At 40.1% G+C, this 27575-nt stretch overlaps 2 protein-coding genes across 2 annotated transcripts in view; one reads left to right on the plus strand and one right to left on the minus strand.

Moving 5' to 3' along the window:
* The window catches only part of LOC308097460 (dedicator of cytokinesis protein 3-like), a gene marked incomplete at both ends in the record, with an annotated part of 143086 nt that overhangs the window by 83597 nt on the left and 31914 nt on the right, over window positions 1-27575 (minus strand). The window contains 3 exon segments of the mRNA XM_080445219.1: window positions 172-320; window positions 4935-5031; window positions 25282-25337. Of these exon segments, the coding sequence (XP_080301345.1) occupies window positions 172-320; window positions 4935-5031; window positions 25282-25337 (302 nt within the window).
* On the plus strand, window positions 17136-22689 carry LOC308097361 (uncharacterized protein; the record flags this gene model as incomplete). The annotated part of the gene is made up of 8 exons (XM_080445118.1): window positions 17136-17185; window positions 17674-17776; window positions 18499-18685; window positions 19265-19355; window positions 19943-20933; window positions 21065-21220; window positions 21554-21646; window positions 22055-22689. The coding sequence occupies 8 exons, from the start codon at window positions 17136-17138 to the stop codon at window positions 22373-22375; spliced, it is 1992 nt and encodes a 663-aa protein (XP_080301244.1). The 3' UTR covers window positions 22376-22689.

A 27575-nucleotide genomic window follows, 5' to 3' on the forward strand; every position in this document is an offset into this window, starting at 1 on the left:
GCAACCAAGTATAAAATCAGCCATTACGACGCCATCAAGGCACCGCCAAAATACATTTTAGTCGACTAAATCAACTGTAGATTTAGTCGACTAAAACTAGACAAAAACTAAAACATTTCAGATGACTATAAATATGACTAAAACTAAGTGGAATTTTATATCTCCACTCACTCGTTGCCCCAGTCCAGCCTCACAGTGACGTGGCGTTTGATCTCTCGGGTCTGCTCCTGGGCCAGGTGACCCTGGATCAGCTGCCGGCGCAGGTCGATCAGCTCGCTCATCACGTGCCGCAGCTTGTGGAACAGATCCACCTTATGCTTCTATGGGAGGGGAGACAGAGAGCACTGTAAAGTGGGAGAGTAGTGAATTATTTATTGCAACTTAGCGGGGAAGCCACCGCTCTCTATTAATCCATTCAGACCGGGAACGCATCTGTGTCATTTCTTCTATTTCTTTGGCTATTAAAAAATAGCAGCTCATAGCCGCGCTATGAGCTTGTAGATCTGCTTTTTTTTTATCTTGAGAATGTGTGCAAATCTTTGAATATATATTTGTAACTCAAATATTTGCTGGAACAAAACATTTTGAGATGGGGGTTCGCGGCCAAATACATATCTAAAAATGTTTTCTAAATCCTAACAGTATGTTGCTAGATCAGTGGTGCTCCAACTTTTCCATGTCAAGGACCCCCAAACTTATATGTAATTGCATGGCTGCGGACCCCCATCTCAAAATATGTTGTTCCAGGGACCCCCCAGAAGCACAGATCGGAGTTAAAAATGTTCGCTTTAAAAAAAATATATATATATTCAAAGATTTGCACACAGATCTACAAGCTCATAGCGCAGCAATGAGCTTGTAGATCTATTATTTTTGAATAGCTAAAGAAATCTAAAAATGACACAGATCTCGGTCTTATTGAGTTAATGCAATTCTTCACAGTGATAAGGTCACTTTGGTACGGCGTGTGTGGATGGCAGTAGATGTACTGTACCTTCACACAAGTGCATGAACATGAACCCTCATAATCGTCTCTGTCCTTGTACATGTCCAAAATGGTTGCTTTGTTTATTATTAATTTAAAACATTTAAAAGTAGTGAAAATAGCCGATCTACGAGTGTACAAATGGTGTACTACGAGTGTACACCACATTTGTACACTCTCAGAGTTACAGACCTGTAAGGGTCCATTTGGTTCCATTTGTATACTCTCAGAGTTACAGACCTACAATGCCTCAAGGACCCCTGGGGGTCCCTGGACTCCACTTTGAGAACCACTGCGTTAGGGTTAGATATCACGATGTGGGCAACCAATGTCATCTCTTGTAATGGTGCAAAAAAGAAAGAAAAAAAAATAAAATATATATATATATATATATATATATATATATATATATATATATATATATATATATATATATATATATATATTATTTCAGCAGAGTGAAAAAACATTTTAAATAGCTGATGTGTTTATAATAATAATAATAATAATAATAATAATAATAATAGGGCAGCATTTACTTACTGTGTGCACCCATTCTGACAACAAGCTGGCAAAGCTTTTATTGTTGATGGAAACGGTACACTGAGTATTGATGCGGTTCAGAGTAAACAATCTGTGATGACGTGTGACGCTTGTGGAGATTTGTGTTGCTCATTCAGCTCAAAGCGACAGGTTTCTATGAAGCTATCCTATTCTGCCAGTGTGGACAGGTACCTTAACCCATTACGACCGGGAACGCATCTGTGGTCATTTTAAGATTTCTTTGGGCTATTCGAAAATAGCATATATACAAGCTAAGTGCCGCGCTATGAGCTTGTAGATCTGCGATTTTTTGAAAAATCGTGAAAAATTTGTGCAAATCTTTGAATATATATAATATATGTTTTAAAGCGATCTGTGCTTCTGGGGGGTCCCTGGAACAATATATTTTGAGATGGGGGTCCGCGGCCAAATACACATCACTTTGTCGGTCCTTGACATGAAAAAGTTGGAGCACCACTGCTATAGAAACATACTGCTAGGATTTAGAAAACATTTTTAGATTATGTATTTGGCCGCTGACCCCCCATCTCAAAATGTTTTGTTCCAGGGACCCCCATGAAGCAAAGATTTGAGGTACAAATGTTCGCTTTAAAAATGTGCACAATTTTCAAGATCTGCTATTTTTGAATAGCCATAGAAATATTAAAAATGACACCGATGCGTTCCCGGATTGAATGTGTTAACAGGAGCTAATGATGTGGGTTTGCCTCGGCCTTCTGATATTATACAAGGTTTCACCGCCATTGTATTTTATTTATTTTTTTCGGTTCCAAGGACGGTGCTTTTAAGTGAGCCATTTTCTGTCTTCCCTATAACACCATATGACAAGGCCCACATTAGCAGCCAGGTTTGGTTTACATACAGTTAAGTGCAAAGATTAAGCACTAGCTACAATGCCCATGTACATTTAATGAGGGCCGGGGGTGCCTGGTGGCTCGGTACACTTGTGCCTCATTTACGCTACCTTGTCACGCGCCGAAAATAGCAGATTTACAAGCTCACAACGCGCCGCATCCGCGACGCGTTGTGAGCTTGTAAATTCGGCTATTTTCGGCACGTTGTACGAGGAAGCACAAATCGCTTCAACAAAGACATGTTCAGAGTGTTTAATACTTTTACTTCTACTCCACTACATCTCAGAGGCAAATATTATACTTTTACTCCACTACAATTATTTGACAACATTAGTTACTAGTAACTTTGCAGATATAAATTATTATATTACAAAACATACATTAAACACTTTAGCCCTATTTTATACATAGGCTATTTGAAAATAGCCGATCTACAACGCGTTGTGAGCTTGTAGATCGGCTATTTTCAAACATTTTAGTACTTTTACTTTTGGTACTTTAAGTATATTTTGATGCCAATACTTTTGTACTTTTACTCAAGTAACATTTTGAACAGAAGCCTTTCCAGTTGTAACAGAGTAAAATCTCCGAGTACTTCTTCCACCACTGACTAGGACAAACCCACATTAGCAGCCAGGCTGGTTTACATAAATGCAAAGATTAAGCGCTGCTACAATGCTACCATGTACATTTAATGAGCGTAAACACATTGCATGTTCTCAAAGGCTTGTCGCTGGCAGGAAGAATTGTCGTTATGCTGTTCACCTTTTGCCTTGATGATATATTCTGACCATGTGTTTCCATATTTTTCGAGGGAACAAGCAAGCTTTGATACTTTTACATGGATACTTTTACTTAAGTAAAAAATGTGAGTACTTTTTCCACCACTGGTCTCGCGAGCCAGACTGTTGCCTCCCACAATTTTCATTATGCTTCCGTCATACAGTCCGGAGCACAGAATTATTCTGAGATAAAGCGGATGTGACGTGACGTCCCTTTAGAGAAACAGACTTGAGTTTCAACTGTACTTTTTTGCCTTTTTTTCTGTCTACACCAAATCTTTACATCCAAAAAATAGCCAATCTACAAGCGTTTTGAGCTTGTAGATCTGCTATTTTTGGCGAAATATTCCCCCCCAGAATAGGCATAGGGGTTCAAGTGGTTCAAGAGTTTAACACACAGTGGCAGCTCCTTCTAAACATTTCTCCATACTATAATATGTCATTCTAAATGTCACTCTATAGCGTGGTTCATATTCTGTCTTGTCGCGGGACTAGAAGTATAGTGGCTGGCCGCAGATAATGGCCCTTAAAGCAGTCGTATGCAATTTCCTGCCGTGTCATTCAGCCATTATACTGTAGCTTAGATCCTGGGTTGCCTTGCCTTTTTTTCCAGCAGCATCCTGAGATCCAGTACCGCTCACCACTTCCACTCAGAGTTTGACCCCTAGCTCAACAAAATGATCATTGGGAACCTAAAGCACCCTTAAAAGGGTCCCTGGCTAATAAGCCTTATATGCCTTAATCCAGGGGTGGGCAACTTTGATGACAGAGAGGGCCACTATATTTCTACACTCACTCCAGGGGGCCACATTGCATATACTGTCAGGGAGACACCTCTTATCTCCGTATTTTAGCTTTTTTAGTAAACTAATGCCATACTTCGCCATTCTATGTCACACAAAAGTAACGAAAATAGCAGATCTACAAGCTCATAACGCGTCGCACAGCGAAGCGTTTTGAGCTTGTAGATCTGCAATTTTTTAATTGTAATCCTTTTTTTTTTTCTTTTTTTTCTGTTTTTGAATTGAATCCTGAAAAGTAAAATTTTTATTTAATTTCAAATGCATTTAGTTATACTTATGTTAACTTCATGAACTTAAATACAAATACATTGGACATAAAAAAGACAACAACATTTTAATACGAGTCATTTAAGCTACTAATATAGACTGAAGTAATTAAAGCGGGTCATGTTTTCATGTTTGGAATTGTAACAGCTGAAATCAATAAGATATCAGTATTCGGATATTAACCTGCGGGGCCGCATTAAGTGAAGGTGGGGGGCCGCATCTGGCCCCCGGGCCGCCAGTTGCCCATGTATGCGCTAAATGCATTACCGCCCGCCTATCACATTATTATGAGATATCTTGGTGCAAGGTTGACATTTTGTCCTGAGGGCAGCTCCCCTAGAGGCAAAGCCTGGGGGGGAGGGGGGAGGGGGGTCACTCACACATAAGGCTTCGTCCTCCAGGGAGCATGAATGCACTCAGCGAGCCTGCAGTGGCAATCTGCCCGCATGTGGTGTAAAGTAACTAGGTACATTTACTCAAGTACTGTACTTAAGTACCATTTTGAGGTATTTTTTTCTCTTTACTGGAGTATTTACAAATGTCAGTAATTTTTTTCGCCCCATTACAAATCCAATTCATTTGAATGAAACCCTGTGTGAATGTGTGTGTTCTGTGCTCCATGTTGTGATGTGTGTGTTCTGTGCTCCATGTTGTGATGTGATCCAGTGTTACTACTGACCACATAGAGCTGTTTCCATAGCACCCCCCATTCCTGCAGGGTAGAGGTGGTCTCTGTGATGATGGGGTCTTCTAGAGGGACCACCGTCTCACACAGCCTGTAGGGTGAGACACACAACACACACACACACACACACACACACACACACACACACACACACACACACACACACACACACACACACACACGTTTGTATTACTATTAGGGGTGTGCCGATATATTGTCCCGCGATATATCGCGATACGTTTTTTTTGTTTTTTTTTACAATAATAATAATCAGGCATGCAAACAGCCCAGAGGTGAAAAGGGTGACAACATGTTGTTTTTTCGGGTCAGGTGTCACACTATTGCCCTATTTGGATCAAACGGCTATTGTAGCCGAAAAGCTACAAGTTTGCATGTCTGAATAATGCAAAAACAGAATTATTTGTTTGCATTTGCTTTTTTTCTCCCCCATATATTTTCATAATAAAAAAGTGCGTATCGTATCGAAATCGTATCGAAGTTGTGAGCCCAATATCGTATCGTATCGTTTCGTGAAATTAGTGTATCGGCACACCCCTAATTACTATACTTGTGAGGACATTAGCATTTTAGAACGATGCATTCTCACTCCCAAGACGGCAAACAGGTGATTTCTTGGGACGGACGTCCCAGAAGAAAAGTCATTGCTTTCTATTCCTGGACAGTTAGCATGCTATAATAGAAGCCATTGTTCTCGCATTAATAAAGAAAAATATCTTGTTTGAAATAACCAAACCTGCCTACCAATGATGTCACTGGTAGACGGGTTTCTGCACTGTCCACAGCCCTCCTCTGAGACACAGAGTGAGTGTAGAGACAAAATGGTGCCATCTTATAATGAGCATTAGTGAGGACCAATTATACGAAGCTAGGTTGAAAATGGGCGAAGTGGTCCTTTAAGTAAAAAAAATAATATGAGTACTTCTTCCACCACTACTTCAGAGTGACAACAGAAATGGCTTTGAAAGTCAGTGTGGGAATTGCCGCTGCCCTCAGACTGCACCGTGTGTGTGTGTGTGTGTGTGTGTGTGTGTGTGTGTGTGTGTGTGTCACGGTCTGAGTCAAGGCAGAATGTAGGACCCAAATGCAGGAGAGACAGAGGCTGAACAGGTCGATTTACAGGGTTTATTAACTCAAAAGGTAGGAATACAAACTATAAGCACAGAACCTACTACTCGTAACATAAGATAATGAACTAGTAAGGATGAAGTGCAAATACAGGGGTTAAATAGACAGGGAAATAATAAGACACAGATGAACTCAACAGACAATCAACACTGGGATAGGCTGGGGGACTAACAGGACACAGGAGGAGAACATGACTAATCAAAGGGTGGGTAAGACCAGAGCCATAAAGAGAGTTCTGACACTAGCGTCGACTCCAACTGTAAGAATGGAATGCGGAAGTGCTCTGTCTATCTCAATGAGATAGTTCCAATGTTTGGAACTATAGCCCATAGGAGCCCGCTTTGCGGCGAGATCAAAGCGTGTCGTTACTCTCTTTTCTACACTCTGGGTAAGACAAGACAGGCAACAGCTACAATGAGAACAGGAAAGAGTGGATACTACAACATAAGGTACAGGATTGTAAAGCAAAACACAAAAAAACACGGAAACAAGGACTGCAACATTACTTCAGAATAACAGGGACACAACTGAAAAGTAAAACACTAACTGTAACTGGGAAACAACAAATACAATAAAACACAACAGTGAGACAGAACATGTCACGGATCGTGACAGTGTGAGTGTGCGTGCGTGCTTGCTTGCGTGCTTGCTTGCGTGCGTGCGTGCGTGCGTGCGTGCGTGCGTGGTCAATGTTGAAAAGACCCAACTTTGCATATGCTCTGATATTCCATCTTGCTGCTACACAGAAAAGCACTCTGGGTGAAGAAAAAAAAAACACTCAACAGTCTATCCATTACATAACCACGTCCCTGTCGGGTGGAATCCTCATATCTCCATAATTCAACTTGTGTGTGTTTTTTTTTTTTTGTAAAATAATGCCCTGCTTCGTCAATCGTCATACTACACAGTGTCACACAAAAGTGGCAAAAATAGCCGATCTACAAGCTCACAACGTGTCGCATCGCGACGCGTTGTGGAGCTTGTAGATCGGCTATTTTTGCTATATTGGAAACGCTTTGAAAGTGAAAGTGGTTAAAGGGATAGTTCACCCCCAAAATGACTTTTTTTCCTATCGATTAGTCACCCCATGGAGCAGAATTGGAGACTTGAATTCATGGATATTTTTTTGTTTTTGTCTCATTCCTAAGCCAATAACTTGATGACCGGCAGAGGTTCCGGTAGGAGACACAAAGAGTCTCCTTTGTGTCTCCTACCGGAACCGCTGCCTACCCGGACTGCATGGTCATCAAATTATTGGCTTAAGAATGCGTCAAAAACCCAAATAATATCCATGAATTCAAGTCTCCATGGGGTGACTAATTGATAGAATTTTTTTTGGGGGGGGTGAACTATCCCTTTAACCCCGTCTGTGGGTTTTATAAATATTGAACCAATGAAAAATATGAACGAGACCTTGTGACTAAATAATAACTACATTGGACAGGTTTTTTTTTCCCCAGTTCCTGATGAAAAGTAACAGTTTTGGACATACAAGCTTTCCACCCGACAGAGACTACCAGCCCTCAGTCCGGGCCCTTCACGGTGACAAGGCTCTTGGAGGAGCAGGGAGATGGATGCAGCACTACAGGGTGCTTCGTGTCATTAACTTCGCTATAGACAGCAAAGCACATTTCCCAAAGTGCAACTTCCTGGAGCGTGCGAGCATAATAAACGTCAAATTTACAAACGTCGGCACTTTTAATTGTTCAGAGTTGTTTTGAAGATAGTCAACGGGGCTTTGCCCTCAATGTCCTCAGTACCCTCATACCTGACTAACTACTTCTCCTAAGTGAGTGACACCCATAAAGCCTTTTTTCACTGACGAAAACAAAATAAAAACAAAATAAAAACTAAGCTATGATGACTAAAACTAAGACTAAATATATTGACAATGTCATCAACAAATAAAAACTAGACTAAAATGTTAGTGGAGAAGAGATCCAGTGGAACTAAAAGACAAGTCATTTTATGGTTGGTTGCGCTCGGGTGTTGCGCTCTGAAAATAGCAGATCTACAAGCCCACAGCGCGTCGCGCTGCGACGCGTTGCGACGCGTTCTGAGCTTGTAGATCTGCTATTTTCAGCATGCAACCAAGTGTAAAATCAGCCATTACAATGCCATCAAGGCACCGGCAAAATACATTTTAGTCGACTAAATCAACTGTAGATTTAGTCGACTAAAATCTTTTGATATTTAGTCGACTAAAACTAGACTAAAACTAAAACATTTCAGATGACTAAAATATAACTAAAACTAAATACAATTTTATTCAAAAGACTATTTTAAATTTGCTGTCAAAATCAACACTGAAGTGAGTGACACCCACAATACTAAAGGGAGCGACAACAACGATCTGGTACCAAAAACTATCTCTACTACTCTGCCACCAAAATGTGGAATGCCCTGACACAAATCCCTTGAAAAATGTGGATCACATGTGGATTCTTTCAAAACAGGCCTGAAAATTCTTCTTTCAGGAGACCACAAGGGGAGGTAAACTCACTTTTCCCATAGAAAGGAGATGGCATTCACGGCCAACATCTTAATTTTTTCCCCCTTTTCTACTTTGTACATTATGTACAAAGTAAAATATAGTGTTTCATATTCATCTTATATTGTTGATGTATTTTTGTGTTATTTTTATGCTATGTTGATGAATTGAATACATACTATAGGACCACAATGGAAACAAGTCCCCAGGACCTTTTTTTGTGTTATCTTTTTAGCCCAAATATCTGACTGTATACCTCGTGCTGTTTACATTTCTGTCTAATAAAGTATTCAATCAATCAATCAATGAGTGCTAAAGAGAGTCCTCTCTGCTATGTGGCAACACTATTGGATGTTGGTGATTATATAACTGCGTGCAGTTATATAATCACCGTGCAGGTGAAAAGTAATCCAATACTGTACTCAAGTTCAATTGTTTCCAGATAGCTCAGTCCGTAAAGCACTCGCCTTTGAAGCCCAAAATCATGGGTTCGATCCCAGGCACCACCAACTCAGTGTTTGAATAGTACGACTTGGGTGTGGCAAGTTGTGTGGTAAATACCGGGTGCTGATGGTAGGTGTTGGTGTAAGTTCTGGGAGCTGATGGTAGGTGTTGTTGTAAGGGTAGGTGTTGTTGTAAGTACTGGGAGCTGACGCTTGACCTCAGTAATCCGACCATTTTCCACCATAAACATCTTTTGAAAATAGCAGATCTACAAGCTTGTAAATAGGCTAGTTTCAAATGGCCGAAATATATATTGGGCTGAAGTGGTTACTCTATGTTTTGTACTAATAATCAAAATCTACAAAATAACTAGTAACAAAAGTTTTCAAATAATTGTAGTGGAGTACAATATTTGCCTCTGCGATGTAGTGGAGTAGAAATTAGTAGAAATGATTAGAAAGTATTGGAAATTGGAAAATGGAAATACTCAAGTAAAGTACACATACCTCAACTTTGTACTTAAAGGGATACTTCACTTTCACATAAAATAAACATTAAACATATATGTAAAAAAAAAATGAAAGAAGTTATGGCAAAATAAAGGCCCCCTCACACATTAGTAGGACACTCTAATGCGTGAGGGGGCCATGAATTTTCCATTACTTTTTTCATTTATTTTTAATATATTTTTTAAATGTTTCCCCGACCCGAAAGTGAAGTATCCCTTTAAGTACAGTACTTGAGTACATGTACTTAGTTTATACCACTGCCCAGGGGTCTAGCGCATTGTAATGGGATATACTCCCGCGTATACAATAAGCCTCTCCTACCTTATTTACTTACTTAAGTACAATTTTGAAGAAATGTTACTTTACTTACACTTTGAATTGCCTTGTGTTGAAATGTGCTAAACTTTGCCTTAAAAAGATCCAACATCCAAAGCTGGAGTAAGTACCGTGTGAACAGCAGCAGGCTAATAAGAGAGCCCCACTGCCTCGCTTTCTGCCTCCACTGCTATGAATAGCTTTGGCTGATCGGAACAGAACAGCTCCAATGGCTTTCCATTCAGTGGAGATCATTTACAAATGTATACAGTAATTCTATAAGTATGGATCCTCTCACCAATCAGTAATAAGATCTATTAGAGGAGAGAGTTAGTCCATGCCTCGTGACATTGATTAATTGATGGAATCACGTCACACTTGTGTGTCCTGAACAACAGAGAGCTTCCAGATTTATTTGAGTCCGATGCTGATCCCGATTTTGTGTCCTAGATCAGCGATTACCCATGTTTTGACTGACATTTTGGCAAAAAGTGCAACATTCTTTACGCATTATATTACTTTATTCAAGTTTTAAAACTTATATTTTTATAAGCACATCCCCCTGATATATAATTATGGTATGAGTAGGCAGTACAGTAGATTTGGTTAGAGACTGGTCACCAATTGCAAGGTTTTTAAAAGAAGAATGGAAAAGAGTAATTTGTATGGGAGTGACGAATGAAAATGTGTACAGTGACAGTCTAACTGCATTTGGGGAGTATGTGACGACTACATTATTATTATAAAAAAAAATTCACTGAAAAGGAAGAAACAATTGTTGTTTGCTGGCTTGTTGTCGATTCTGTCTTGTGTTTTTATTTAATTTTTGTGGGTATTTTGTCCTACAGTATGTGTCTCGTAATGTGCACGTTATTGTCAAAAATCTATACAAATGTTGAAAGAGAATTAGCACATCTACAAGCTGTCACAACGTGTCTTGTAGATCTGCAACAAACAAAAAAAAGTAACAAACCAAAAACGTAACTTTTGAAAATGTTCTTGCCCAAAAATACCGACACCAGATTGAAGGTAGTAAAAGAATCGGGACACATCAGGTGCATGATTGCAGATAATATACCGATGTCATCAGAAAAGTCAAATACTGGCCCATATACCCATCTGGCTCCACTTGCTGTGAAGACAGTGGTTGTGACCAGTAAGTGGGACAGCATCTGTCACAGCCAAGACAGCCACAGATGTTCCATCTCTACGCCAAGGGAACGCAACAACGTTTTGTAGCCCCAGGACATGTCAAATGAACTGCTGCTTTACTTCATTTGGGCTTCTTCTTTTTTTTATTCACTTGCATTTGTACTAGCTCCAGAATGTAACTGAGAATGCTCAGATGTGGGGGCTGCTGTTTTTTGGTGACACAGACCTCTGTGTTCTAGGGCAAAATCCAATAGCTATCTTTACTTAGATAAATGAGTTAGCTTTACTCATTTGTTACAATACTAGGTTTAATCAAGTAACGTGTACTAAAAAATATAATTTACTTAATTGTTTTGAGTAAACATATCTTTGTTTACTTGCCCAGAGCGAGTAACATTTAAATACACTGTGTTTAGTGTTGTTTACTTATTATTTGTATTTTAGAACACTTTCCCAGAACTAGTAACATTTAATTGCACTGTGATTAGTATTGTTTACTTGTTATTTGTGTTTAGAACACTTGCCCAGAGCTAGTAACATTTAATTGCACTGTGATTAGTATTGTTTACTTGTTATTTGTGTTTAGAACACTTGCCCAGAGCTAGTAACATTTAATTGCACTGTGATTAGTATTGTTTACTTGTTATTTGTGTTTAGAACACTTGCCCAGAGCTAGTAACATTTAATTGCACTGTGATTAGTATTGTTTACTTGTTATTTGTGTTTAGAACACTTGCCCAGAGCTAGTAACATTTAATTGCACTGTGATTAGTATTGTTTACTTGTTATTTGTGTTTAGAACACTTGCCCAGAGCTAGTAACATTTAATTGCACTGTGTTTAGTATTGTTTACTTGTTATTTGTGTTTAGAACACTTGCCCAGAGCTAGTAACATTTAATTGCACTGTGATTAGTATTGTTTACTTCTTATTTGTGTTTAGAACACTTGCCCAAAGCTAGTAACATTTAATTACACTGTGTTTAGTATTGTTTACTTGTTATTTGTGTTTAGAACACTTGCCCAGAGCTAGTAACATTTAATTGCACTGTGATTAGTATTGTTTACTTCTTATTTGTGTTTAGAACACTTGCCCAAAGCTAGCAACATTTAATTACACTGTGTTTAGTATTGTTTACTTGTTATTTGTGTTTAGAACACTTGCCCAGAGCTAGTAACATTTATTTGCACTGTGATTAGTATTGTTTACTTGTTATTTGTGTTTAGAACACTTGCCCAGAGCTAGTAACATTTAATTGCACTGTGTTTAGTATTGCTTTTTTACGTTATTTTTTTAAAAATCATTTTTAAATAAGTTACAGGAGTGATATGAAATGTGAGCTTACCATAATCACAGTAATCCTTAATCATATTCCATCATATTCAAGGGCTTTTGCAGAGAAATGAGACAGACTCCAGTCACTTTCAAATTAGAGCACTGAGGGCAGGTGTGCAGGTCCAGCTGACGCTCGTTGACACTCGTTACTGTTATAGGCATCGAAGCAATTATGCTTCTGCACTGTCAAATAGGCCTACATCTAATCTAAGATTAGTGGGACTCATTCAAATGACAACCAGTGAGTCCCGGGACTCACTTTATTGAAGGTCTAACAACGTCACTGTATTATATTAGATTTATTAGATATTATATTGATATTATAGACATTTTATTTTATTAGATGATGTTGTTACCTTACAATGAGTTGACTTTTGGTAAGAGAGCCTCACAAGTGTGGATACCACATGTCACAAATAAGTGACTGGCATTATGCCATCTAGGGACCTTAAGTAGAATCCTCAGGGCATCATTGTATGCCACCTTAAGCCTCCGCATACTACCCTTCTTGTATGTGCACCACAAGAAGGTTGTATACATGGGAGTGCAAAATGCTTTAAAAAGTGCACACTTGACAGGATCAGAACACACACTGAACCTGCAAAGCAGCATATTGGCCTGGGCATAAAGTATGCGGCACATATCTCTATCATCTTGGATATTGTCAGTAACAATGTGTCCCAGATACTTGATTTCCTGGCACACAGATAGATGACTGTCACATAGGTAAAAGGCTAGGAAAGACGATTTCTTGTCCTCATGGCTTCTCATAATCATACTCTTTTTTGCATTATAATTTATGTCATGATCATTGGCATACTTTGAGCAAACTTTCAATAGCTGCTGTAACCCTCCACTGTAAGGACTTAGCACGACCAGGTTATCAGCGTACACCGTACATAAGCTGATTGATGATAGAGTTACCTATCAGACAGCCCATATTGCACTTGTTTAATTCAATGGATAGATCATTCATGTAAACGTTGAATAAAACGGTAGACAAAATCCTCCCTTGGCGTACACCATTGCTAACTGAGAAATGGGCAGATGTAACATTACCCCATTTGACCTGCATTTTCTGATTTGCATACCAAAACACCAGTATACGTACAATGTGTCTAGGTGTGCCTCTATCAAGCAGCTTGTGAAACATGTTTTAGTGGTTAATCCTGTCAAAAGCTTGAGACACATCAATGACAATGAAGCATGAAGACAGTGGAATTATGGCTACTGTAGCTGGCAATCAGTTCTTTAAGTGCAAAGATGCATAAGTCTGTGCCGTGTTTCTTTAAATCCAAACTGGTTATCTGCAGTCAGGACAAACATTTCAAGGCGCACACGCATGATTGTTTCCTAAACTTTGGAGAGGATGCTGGCCAGAGCGATAGGTCTATTGTTGTCAATGCTGTTGTTTAGTTTACCTGCCTTGTCTTTAAGGACAGCTACAAATTGTACCCATGACCCCATGACCCAACAGACCTGTAAAACACAAGGCCAGTAATGGGCAGATTTTATTGATTGCAAATTTGAGGTGTCCTGCTGTGATGTGATGCATGCCACATGCATTGTTGTCAGGGGTCATCAATTTGTCCGTACACAATATGTCATGGTACTGATTTACTTTGACATTATGGCACATTAGGAGTCCACTAGTAGTGGTTCTCAAGCATCTAATTGTCAAGGACCCCCATAACTCTGAGGCCGCATACACACAGTTAAAACAAGCGCTTTATGGCTGCCTTATGCCTTACGTGAAGCATAAGGCCGTTTCAATTCATTCCCTATGGAAGTCACGTGGTTTGCTGTTTTATGCGTGCCTCACGGCTCTCTGGCTTTATCCCCCCTCCCATAAGGCAAGTCAGCCTTATCAAACCACGTGACTTCCATAGGGAATGAATTGAAACGGCCTTATGCTTCATGTAAGGCATAAGGCAGCCATAAAGCGCTTGTTTTAACTGTGTGTATGGCGTAAGAGTGTACAAATGGAACCAAATGGACCCCATTTGTACACTCTTACAGACCTGTTATGGTCATTCAGGGTTAGCTCTTTATGTGTTTCTGGTAATATTATTGTCTGCTCAATGTCCATGGATTTTTTTTAATTTTGAATAAAATGTCCACCACAAGCCAGCATGGCGATGACCCCTGCTTGTTGTTGCACCCTCTATGTTAGTGGGTAGGGTCCGATGTTTTACTGTTGTTCATTACTTAGACCTCTTTCCAAAAATCATACAGGTCTTTGCTTTGTAGCTTACTAGACAAGTGAGTCTGCTCTCAGAGTGTCTTTTAACAGATCAAACAGCACATTTAAATTTTGCTTTGCTGTGAGTTTCTTCTCCTCAAACAATGAACCTTGTCTAGGCCTACCAGTTTAGTATTATCTATTTATTATTTATATTTTAGATCACTTACCAAGAGCTAGTAACAATTAATTGCACTGTGGTTTAAGTATGGTTTACTTATAATTCGTATTTTAGAACACTTTATATTGATCAGTAACGTCACTCTGGCTGGGCGTGCCTTAATGTGAGCATGCGCAGATTGCACACTGCACACATTTTGAAACGAGTTGCAATCAGATGAGCAGCAGCACCTGGGTTGTAATTTGTTTGGAAGAAGGAAGCAACACGTTTTGTTTTCTACAATTCAAGACATTATTCCGTCGATAAGGTAAGTTATCTAGTGTGAATTTGTGTATCTGACTGCTGCCATTATGTTAGTGAACATTTGCCAAACGTTACGTCAATATTGATAACTGGTTTCGACTGGAAATGTTTTTTCCACCACATGAAAACTTAGCCTACTTAAACCTGAAATAGCGTTGGCACTTTCTCCATTACAACCAGTACATCTACATAAACGTTCAGATTTCAAATATAAAGTGCTGACCACACGGCCATGGATGTTACAATTTGAATCGAGTGGGTCTAAGTACCCGTATCTTCAGTTTTGTTCAATAAAAAGCATTTTAATCCGATCGCCGGCAATTTTCTCATAGAGAGATAATGTATCAGAGTGAAATACACCTCCCAACCGATAGGGTCGCGTAGTTGAAAGCATTTGATGACAATTCGGACAAAATGGCCACCAATCGGATTAAAATGCTTTTTATTTAACAATACGGATTATACGGGTACTTAGACCCGCTCGATTCAACTTGTTACATCCATGGCCGCGGGGTAAGCACTTTATATTTTATAATCTGTACGTTTATGAAGACGTATGCGTTTAGATGGAGAAAGTGCAAACACCAGGTTGAACCATGGCTAAGACATGATGCTTCGGCGGACCTCGCACGTCCAACAAATATTGGAGTTGCAAGCTCTCAACGCGTCGCATCCACAACGCGTTGTGACCTTGTAGATCTGCCATTTTCGGCGTGCGACACGCCGTAGGGCGAGGTATAAATGAGGCTTTGCATCCACTGTGTAGATGCGTCGCTAAATGAGGCTTGTTGTTGTTGGGGTTAAACAGCGTTTGAAATGCAACTACACTAACGTTGGTGTAGGCTATCCTACACAAGATAACATGCCTTATAGACGCTTTGTGGACACATTTGAAATGTAAATCCATGTTATGTTGCAGGGTTGTGTTGGTGTGTAATTCATTGTTTCTTTAACCATTGGCATGGTGTTAATAGGTCAATAGTGTGGCAGAAATACCCTGTCTTCTGTGTATTTCGTGTAGACAATAAACAGAACAGTGGTTCTCCAACATTTTCATCTTAAGGCCCTCTAAATAGATATGTTTGGATACAGACCCCCATCTGAACCAGGGACCCCCGAAAGTTTGTGTTAATTTTCTTCCAAATAATTCCAAGATTTTTCAAAATTCCTCAAAAATGGCAGATCTACAAGCTCACAAGCTTGTAGGACAGTTATTTCTGAATATTAGGGTTAATGTGGTCAAACTGATTGTGATGCTATATTGTTTTTTTTGCTGGTGCCCCTCTGGAACCCCTTCAAGGACCCTGGGGGTCCCTGGGCCCCACTTTGAGTACCACTGACATAGCAGACATGTTGTTTTTGCCACTATGTATTGTTGATGTACTTGCATTAGAACATGAGAATAGGTTGAATATCCATGTTGAATGTTTTCCATCATTATCTATTTCCCCCCCATGTTGAAAACAGGGTTAGGGTTAAAGGAGGAGTTCACCCCAAAAATGACTTATTTTCTATCAATTGCACACCCTATGAAGCCTTGAATTGGATTCTTTTTTGTTTTTGTCGTATTCCTAAGCTAATAATTTTATTCCCGTCTCCTACCGGCTAATGTATCCGGTAGGAGACACAAAGTAGATTATTTGTGTCTCCTACCGGAAATACACACGGTCATCAAATTATTGTCTTAGGAATGCCACAAAAACAAAAATAAATCCATGAAATCAAGGCTTCATGGGGTGTGTAATTGATAGAAAATAAGTAATTTTTTGGGTGAACTCCTTTAAGGCTATTGTTGTCAGCTCATGGTGCCTTGGGTTAAGCCTGTCACAATTATAATAATATAAATCGCACAAACTGTTGTCACACAATGGGTGTGTTTATCAAAGAGCACTACTGCTTGCATACTCTCTTATAAGCACAGACTCTTAGTGATTTTTTAAAATCTTCTAATTTTACAATTGTTTATATAATGTTTTTTTCTCCTGTGTAGACCCAATCCTTCGATCTAATCTCTCCACACCTGGTGTGGAGAATTTAGGGTGGGATTCCTCAAGAGGAAGAACTGCACACTTCAGGTGGGGGTTTCATTTAAAATAATGGTTAAATAAACAATAATTAACAGTAACTATGTTTCTTAGATGTTAGACTGTTTTCTACCCGAGGGCAGGACCTTGAAGCAGGTGCTGAGGTTATGAGTTGGGTCCCTCGGATTCTTTCCTGCTTTCTTCACTGTCCTCTGGTCATAGAGATGCTGAAGGGCAGAGCACTGCACCCCACAGAGCTTAGACCCTAACAGTACGTTTTAACAGCGGGCGACTCTCGGGCGATCCCGGGCGACATCGTCCAAAAGATAAAGAAAATCCATCTTTCATCGCCCCCCCGCCCACTTCGCCCTATCGCCAGTAGTCGCCGGCTCTCATAGACATATAATGCACTTCCGGAAAATACTATCCTGATCGCCCGCTGATCGCCCGCTGTTAAAACGCACCGTAAGGCGGTTACCCTCCGCACAACTTTGGGGTTTCACATAATGCTATCTGGGTGGTTTTCTATCAGCTGACATGAAAAGCATTCTCTGGCAGGGTCAGCCTGTGACAGAGCACTTGGTGTTCAGATAAAACTTGTATTCTCACCATGTGACATTGGTGTAAAATGACTCCTCTGTGTTTTGTATAGGTGCGCAGTTGGAGTCAGCCTGGGCCCTGAACAGGATCACCTCAGCTACCTTCCTGCCAACAGGCACTGCCCATCATCTGACTACAAGGACATCCAGGAACAGGTTGGCACCTTTTAACCCACGAGTTACAGAGCAACATGGGTTTAGTCGGGAATTAACAGTCCAATTGAACTATCAGGGCGATATATGAAAATATGCTTTAGAGGAATGTGACATTGTAACCATATAAGGAGATCCCAATGCAGCTGCATACAGCACTAGTGCTGTATGCAGTACAACCCAGGATGTAAGGTGATGGACACTTTATTACACTAGAGGTGTATGCAGCTGACTAATTTGTTTGCTGATTCCATGATGACACATTTAGGTTAGACAACACTCCATAATTGGGCGTAGCTGCATTGGGAACTCCTTATATGGTTATGGCTGATTCATGCTTACATGAGAGGTCCCGGGCGGACCTCCTGTAAGCCAATTTTAACCCATTCGATCCGGGGACGCATCTCTGTCATTTTAGATTTCTTTGGCTATTCAAAATTAGCAGATATACAAGCTCATAGCGCGGCACTCAGTGCCACGCTATGAGCCCGGTCTTAAAGGGTTAAGACAACATGGGTAAATGTGGTTGCCTCATTGATCCATTTTTGACAAGATGTCCTGCGCTGGAAAATAGCAGACTGGGGCGACACGTTGTGAGCTTGTAGGTCTGCTGTTTTTCGACATGCGACACCGTTATGAGATGAAGTATCACTATCGATCAGGCTTTAAGTGTTGGATGATAATTGCAAGTTTTTCTTTTTCTTCAACTTGACAGATATTTGTAGAGTGATGCAATGAGCGGTTCGTTCAGTCCCACTGCGGCTAGTCCCAACCTGCCTCTGAGGAAGCCCTCCACCACCGCTCCAGTCACCCCGGTCTGCGGTTCGTTCAGTCCCACAGCGGCTAGTCCCAACCTGCCTCTGAGGAAGCCCTCCACCACCGCTCCAGTTACCCCGGTCTTTTCTAGAACAGGTATCTACAGCTGCATCTATCCATTATTTTCTTAGAGATTATTCTATTGATAACTTTTTGGATTCATCGAATAATTGAGGTGGTGATTTTTTACATTCACTTATACAGACCAGGGGTCACGCTAGGATTTTAATCTTCCGGTCCTAATGTCCGGAATGATTCAAATTTATCGGACATCTGATAAAAATAAAGGTCATCATTTTTTGTTATGCATTAATGACAAGCAGGTGCGTAAATACAGCCCATCACTTAGGCCTACAGCATGGATTGAGCTATTTGAACATGAACGAGTAATATACACATTTTATATAGCAGGGTCATCTTGCACAAATACATTAATTACCTACATTACCATTTGCGCATGCTGCGTGCATAATGGTTTCTCAATACTCAATTGCGTTTGAACACATTTTCTAATCAAAGGGCACTGCAAAAGAAAGGGCATTTCAGATGAATCCTCCATAACGTGGCTCAGCTGACCTGTTAAAGCAACAAATTATAGACCACTACTCACAGGTTATACTGTAATAAATGATAGACCACTACTCTCTTATGTATGTTTTACTATATGTCTCTCAGGACCTGTTGGTCTTCCTCCCAGAGCCCTGCTGGGAAATGGTCCCAATGACCCCAAAGGAGGAGCCCTGCTGTCTGCCACCGGAGAGCCAAAGTATGAACTCGCATCAAAATCACATTATCAAACTCACACGTTATCAAACTTGGTCATGTCAGGGACCCCCAAATGTACTATATGTATTTGGCCCCGTCTGAAAATATATATTGTGCCAGGGACCTCCAGAAGAGAAGTCATTTCTCTGATGAGAGCATCTTATATAAGATTATCCTGCAGTGTGTGATGCTACCAGATTTAAAAACCGTTAAAGTACCAAAAGTATGTACGCTGTGGGCGCTGGGGGGTGTGTTCTCTCCTCCGCGTCATCAGTGCCCATACCCTGGGTGGGGTTGGTGAAAGGCCTTTCTGTGTGGAGTTTGCATGTTCTCCCCGTGTTCCCTAGGGTAGGTACCCTCACAAAAACATGCAGTAATCCTGGTCAGTATACTGCATTTACGTGCGTACGAGTTGTGCACCAGTGGGGCAGGGTCTCTCACAGTCACACAGCTGTCTGAGCTGAATGATGTTTTCCCCTTATCCTCCTATCAAGTGAAAGGAAATGTGTATGTGACACTAAAGCGTTACATATCATGTTGAATGAGTATATGGAAAGGACACTAAATATATGTTTATTCACTCTGTAGGACCATGGACACCTATAAATTGAGAATCATCATAAATGAACATGACATAAGGAAAGTGACACTGAATAGAAAACCAGAAACGCTTGAAGAGCTGAAGATAAAAGTAACAGAAAAATGCCAGCTGCAGGATGACTTCAAACTTCAGTACGAAGACACTGAATTCCATAATTCCCCCTTCAGCAACCTTGATGACATAGAAGACCTGCCAGATGGAAAAGCTACTGTGAAGGTCATTCCATTGACACTGAACCTGGTGCCCATTGTTGACACTCAACCTGGTGCCTCAGGAGATATCGAGATTCCGTCCACTTCATCCGTTGTTGAGATTCCCTCCACATCATCTTCAGCAACAACAAGACCAGATCATTGGCCAGATGTTTTTGACATTCCAATGTTCCCAGTTGAGGTGGAACACCAACTAAGACAGGCTAATGCTGTGTATCTAAAAGACCAAAAATGCCTCAATCCAAGCTGGCAAATGAAGTATGAAATAAAGAAAAAGCTTTCTGAAGAGATGTTCAAATATTTGGCGTATCCAAAAGAACACCATGTCCATGCTGTGGCTTTAGCTCTCATACGCAAGCATCCCTGCCTGACAGAACCAGGCTCCACAGATGGATGTTCTTCCTGGACAACTAATTTGTACTACAAAATGGGAAACTACCGCAATAAACTGAGAAAATCAGGGTGTTTTTTGGAGGTTGCTATAAATGGAGGGAGAAGAGGTGCCACTGCAGCAAGAGGCCTCAAAAGACCGAAAAGGAATGAGGCAAATTACCTACCGGATCTCCCTGACGGGAAGGATGAAGCTACGCTAGAGCAGCAGAGAAAGCACCTAGTGGAAGAAATGAAAAAACGGAACCCCAGTGCAAGTGGCATTGCTGTAATGATGGACCAGACCTTTGCACTGCGTAGACGGGAGATTGTGGTGGACGAACCTCCAGTGACAACGATGAAGGAGCGGTGGCCAGCTCTTTTTAGAGAGAGACAAGTAAGTACTGTTATTCATAGGCTTTTTGGTTATACCCTATAATAACATGCATGTAATTTTAGGCTTTCACCATACACACTTTCAAATGTATTTAGTCACTGTATTTTGTTCTGTGGTTTGTTGTGTTGTAGGTTTATGCTGAGTTTAACAGGATCACCACCACTCACCTAGAGACGGACTTCTTTGATGCTCTGGATCGTTACACACCACAATTGGTCACTATCTTAAAGTCCAAGAAAGGTGCCATTAGAGAGAAATTGTCCGGAATTGTGCAGAAAATTGATGGGGTAAGTCTACAACATGCTGCTTATATTTGTATTTATCATGACCCAGTTTATGTACAACCTATAACCCCAAATAGTACTTGTATAGCTTCCTGGCTGTATGAGTGTTTTAGTGTTGGCGATTTATAATACATCAAGTGTTGTGATATTGCTAACTATTGATTGTTGTTGATAACTAAATGCTGTGGATTGTACTATTTAAATCACACCTCCAATCAGTAACTGTTCTATGCACTATAAAGCATAAATTGTGGTGACATGTGTCTCATGCTGTAACTGTACTGTAACTTTTGAGGGTCAGATTTTGAACTTTATTTGTTTATTATCCACTTATAGAAACCAGACGTGACAGCGCTGCGTACACTTGTTCTCCGAGGCCTCCCTCTTCTGCTTGGAGAGGACCCCAGCAGTTTCTACAACACTGCCGTGGTAAGTTACATCTTAAAGGTCCAGTGAAATTACATTTTCGTTAATTATATTTTGAATTTTCAGTCTGAAACGGCCTCGCAACCAATCGGAAGGTTCCATCCCTTCAGGCTATAGCACAGTGGAATCTCACTCACATGGTGTGCAGTGTTGGTGTTTATAGCCTGCAAGTGCACGCTGCTCAAGGGAGAGAGAGATGGCCACTATGCAGAATGTTTGTTACCAAGTTGCTTATTTCTAACCTAAAATATTTTCATAGATAACACATTTTACTGTGCTGATTAAGTTTACAGTGAGTAATACACGTCATAAAACAGTAGGCCTACCAATGTTGATAAAACTTCTAAATGCAGATGTGTGTGAAGTGATCTACATTTCCCTGTTGTAATGTTTTTGTTTGGTTCTATACAGGATTGTGACATCGAAGACGCCTGGACAGAGGTATCGGTCGGATTGCTGACTGTGAGCAGTGAAGATTCACCTCCCTCAGATGGTATCGACCTTAAGCCAGTGTCAACAGCCGTCATCCTCGAAGGAGGTATTGTCATGGATAATCTCCAGAACCTCCCTCAAGCACTGTGCCTGCTGTTTGGCCTGACATATGCACTAAATTTGAACTACCCTAATGATATGAAGAACACTTTGAACTTCATTCAAAGAGTGATGCTTGGCTTGGGAAAGGAAAAACTACCCCCCAAACTGCAAAGTCTTAAAAACCTCCTGTCATTTTAGAAAGATTGTATAGTGGGTCACTGGTAGGCAGGTTGTCCTCAGCCCTCCTTTGAGACAGTAGACTAAAATGCATGCATTTTTTTTTTCTCATGCATGAGAAAATGTTGTAGTGATAGGAGTTCTAAATGAAGCCACTTTTATTCATTTTAAGTACTTTAGAGCTGCAAATTCTCAAGACTTTGAATGTAATACCATTAAGTAAAAGTAAGGCACTTTTTTGAAATTGCCAAGTGTTCACATGTTCATGTGTGAAATAATGTTCTCTTTCAAACTGTTATGGGGCTGTCCACACTAAGCATAGCACTTTTGTCAATCATATCGTTGTAGAATTATTTCGTTTAAATACAGTGCAGACATGATCATTTCAGTTGGCAGTTGTTCATGTCTTCCAGAGTTCCAGCAAATCACTCATATTGTCATCATCAACACAGTTGATGTTCGTCTTTAGTTGTGTTGAACAGGAGGAGAAGAATGGAGGGGCTACTAGGCTACATTTGCAGTAGCAACACATAAATGTGTGAGGAATTAATTGGCATAATGGCTACTCTAAATTCTATAAAATAAAATAAATTAAAAATGTGTATATATAGTGCTTGGTGTGGATGGCCCGTTAGGCTTTATTAATTAAGCCATTTGTATTACTAGAGCACTTGTCAGTTTGTCAGACCGTTGGTTTGGTCTGCAAAGTTAGTACAGTATTAAATGTTCAGATTTTGTTATATTAAAGGTATAGTTCACCCCAAAAATTAGTTTTTCCTATTGATTAGTCACCCTATGGAGACTTGAATTTTTTTGTCTTATTCCTAAGCCAATAATTCGATGACCAGCGGACCTGTAGGCAGCGGTTTCGGTAGGAGATGCAAAGGAGACTCTTTGTGTCTCCTACCGGACATCAAATTATTGCATGAATTCAAGTCTCCATGGGGTGACTAATCGATAGAAAATTTTCATTTTGGGGTGAACTATCCCTTTAAAGGTCGGGATTTGATTTTTGATTTCCACAATTGTCAGCTTTTATTTAGAAATTGTAAAAAAAAAACATATGTTAGTGATAGGAGTTCTGAACAAAGCCACTTTTATTCCTTTTAAGCACTCTTGAGCTGCAAATTCTTATACTTATAGAATTATATCATTTTTTATACAATTTATTTCTGTAAAATGCCTTTACTGTACATTTTAAATTGGATGCTGCTGTTTGAGCTCATGTGACAAATTGTTGATTGTTCATATTATTGTCAAGGAATAAACCTACGGTATTCCAAATGTGTTGTCTGTCTAAATGGGATCATGCAAACTTTTAATTTTCATTAATGTAATGGATGAGTAAATGATCAAGGGAACTTTACTAAATAATGATCAAGTGAACTTTACTTAATAATGATCAGGTAACCTTTACCACATAAATGATCAAGTAACCTTTACTAAATAATGATCAAGTAACCTTTACCAAGTCAATGATCAAGTAACCTTTACCAAGTCAATGATCAAGTAACCTTGACTAGTAAATGATCAAGTAACCTTTACCAAGTCAATGATCAAGTAACCTTGACTAGTAAATGATCAAGTAACCTTTACCAGTAAATGATCAAGTAACCTTTACCAAGTCAATGATCAAGTAACCTTGACTAGTAAATGATCAAGTAACCTTTACCAAGTAAATAATCAAGTAACCTTTACCAGTAAATGATCAAGTAACCTTGACTAGTAAATGATCAAGTAACCTTTACCAAGTAAATAATCAAGTAACCTTTACCAGTAAATGATCAAGTAACCTTTACCAAGTCAATGATCAAGTAACCTTTACCAGTAAATGATCAAGTAACCTTGACTAGTAAATGATCAAGTAAACTTGACTAGCTGGAACCGATTTCCCAACTTTTTTCTAGTAAGGTTAACTTATTGGATTTTACAGTGTGGTTCTCAACCAAACCTTTTTAATACCTACAAAATATACCTTTTTTTAATTACATCAAAAGTAATCAACAAACTATACTATAAAAACTGGTCAAACATTGGTCAAATTGTCAAATAATCTAAGAAAGATGCAAACATTTTGAAAATAGCCGATCTACAAGCTCAAAACGCGAGGCCTTGTGAGCTTGTAGATCTGCTATTTTCACAATATTTATTTATGTGGAACCAAGTCAAACTAAATGTAATGCCCCAGTTCAAATATGACTATTTTGGGGGGTCGCGACCTGAAAATGTTGAGAACTACTGCTCTAGGGACACTTGTGGCATTTTAAGATGGCTCATGGCTGATCGCGGTCGATTATTCAACTCTGTAACTGTGAGAGTTGAACAAACCCTGAGGATTCTACAGTGTGAAAGGGGAAGCCAGGGGGTCCCCAGCTAAATGTGTTGAGTGGTTTAACCCCTTTCACTCTATATACATCAGCTATTTGAAAATAGTCGATCTACAAGCTTCTCTGTATAAGAGCGTGTAGATCGGCTATTTATTTTTGTTTAAACTTGAAAAAAGGTGGAAAACATGGAATATTTTTGAAACATTTTAACAGCACAAGTCTGGTATGGGGGATCGTGACACAAAATATTATCAGATGGGGGTCCGCGGCCAAACATTAATTTGGGGGTCCTTAAAATGAAAAAGGTTGAGAATCACTTGCTTATAAGATGAGATGATACAGAGAAAAGTGGGTCAGTTATTTTGGCAGGTGGTCAAATACGCAGCGTTAACAACGATGACTCAACGTGACGTAGGGTTGCCAACCGTCCTTTGAAATGAGGTATTGCCCCTTATTTGTAAACTAAAAGACGTGTCCCCTTATTGAACTGATAAGGGACACACTTTGTTGCTTAGTTTTTGGCGAAACAATCAATGACACACATCTTCAAACAGCTCATCATGTTCCTTATTTTGAATTGAAGGTAAACGTGAGACTCACCCTCTGTTGGTCACCGTGGACTTCTTCAAATGGACATAGCTGGTTGGGAAGATACCCTGTGAACCAGAGAGAGACAACATGTTACAGATAGAGAGACAACATGTTACAGAGAGAGAGAAGATACCCTGTGAACCAGAGAGAGACAACATGTTACAGAGAGAGAGACAACATGTTACAAAGAGAGCAGATACCCTGTGAACCAGGAGAGAGACAACATGTTACAGAGAGAGAGACAACATGTTACAGAGAGAGAGACAACATGTTACAGAGAGAGAGAAGATACCCTGTGAACCAAAAGAGAGACAACATGTTACAGAGAGAGAAGATACCCTGTGAACCAGGAGAGAGACAACATCTCTCGCAGTTCGTAGAGAGCAACATTGTATTTTATTTATTTATAAGGCCTTGTGTGGTAAACTTCCTTTATACCTATCCTCGCTTTTCGAACCAAAGGTTACTGGACATTCAACACGTTCACAAACACACACCAGTCCACGTAAGAGCAGTGAACAAGGAAAAACTGCTTTCATGTATTATGCTCCACACAAATGGAACAAACTTCAGGACTCTCTGATACTGGTGCGATTGGTCTCAATAGAGACATTCAAGGTGCTTCTTGAGGACACACTACATAGTGACTGCACCTGTTTCATGTAACTCTATGTTTATTTGCATCTGTGACATTGCAATCTGGGAACCCATCGCCAAATAAAAAATAAAAACAGCGCCCTCTGATGTTTTTGACTCTTTCACTTGGCTCTGGGGGGAGCTAAATGGAGCACCCGTGCGCAAGGAAACCAGGGTTTTTGGTCTGCCCTCAGCGCACGACTTCCGGTGGTGCGCTTATGTTTTCATTCCCTCTAACAATATTTCTACACGGAACACTAACACCACTTCTCCCAGAGAACATGGATCCTTTTGGTTATAAGCCCACTTGTTTCTATGATGAAAGAGCAAGTTAAAATGTGAATATCTTTCCGTGGTTTTGTCTGCTCCGAGGACTGTTTTCAGTGGGAAGCGAGAGCAGACAGTAAATCCCGCCCACTACATTTGATTGGGTAAAGCGCGGCCTGCTTCCTGATCTGAAGGCACGCCCACTTGTAGGCCAGTGCGTACACGTTATGACGAACCCCCCCTACAGATTCAAGCGGAGAGCAGAATCTGTTCTTGAGAGATTAGTGACATTGTAATGTGATTCAAATGTTTGTTATTGTTTCTCACTATGTATGTATTTTATATATTGTTATCAGGGCGTCCTTGAAAAAGAGGGCTTGCTCTCAATGTGCTTCCCTGAATAAATAAAGGAAAAAGAAAGAAAGAAAGAGACAACATGTTACAGAGAGAGAGAAGATGCTCTGTGAACCAGGAGAGAGACAACATGTTACACAGAGAGAAGATACCCTGTGAACCAGGAGAGAGACAACATGTTACAGAGAGAGAAGATACCCTGTGAACCAGAGAGAGACAACATGTTACAGAGAGAGAAGATACCCTGTGAACCAGAGAGAGAGACAACATTTTACAGAGAGAGAGAAGATACCCTGTGAACCAGGAGAGAGACAACATGTTACAGAGAGAGAAGATGCCCTGTGAACCAGAGAGAGACAACATGTTACAGAGAGAGAGAAGATACCCTGTGAACCAGAGAGAGAGACAACATGTTACAGAGAGAGAGAAGATACCCTGTGAACCAGAGAGAGAGACAACATGTTACAGAGAGAGAGAAGATACCCTGTGAACCAGAGAGAGAGACAACATGTTACAGAGAGAGAGAAGATACCCTGTGAACCAGAGAGAGAGACAACATGTTACAGAGAGAGAGAAGATACCCTGTGAACCAGAGAGAGAGACAACATTTTACAGAGAGAGAGAAGATACCCTGTGAACCAGGAGAGAGACAACATGTTACAGAGAGAGAAGATGCCCTGTGAACCAGAGAGAGACAACATGTTACAGAGAGAGAAGATACCCTGTGAACCAGAGAGAGAGACAACATGTTACAGAGAGAGAAAATACCCTGTGAACCAGAGAGAGAGACAACATGTTACAGAGAGAGAGAAGACACCCTGTGAACCAGGAGAGAGACAACATGTTACAGAGAGAGAACCAGGAGAGAGAGAACATGTTACAGTGTGGAATGGGACAGCAATTACAGGTGTCAGGAATGACTCTCGAACTTAAAAGGATAGTTCACGCCCAAAATGACAATTTATTCCTATCGATTAGTCAGGCCATGGAGACTTGAACTCAAGGATATTTTTTCGTTTTTTTCGCATTCCTAAGCCAATAATTTG

This window comes from Gymnoscopelus braueri (genome assembly GCF_963280865.1).
Source record: "Gymnoscopelus braueri genome assembly, chromosome: 12".
NCBI classification, from domain to species: domain Eukaryota; kingdom Metazoa; phylum Chordata; class Actinopteri; order Myctophiformes; family Myctophidae; genus Gymnoscopelus; species Gymnoscopelus braueri.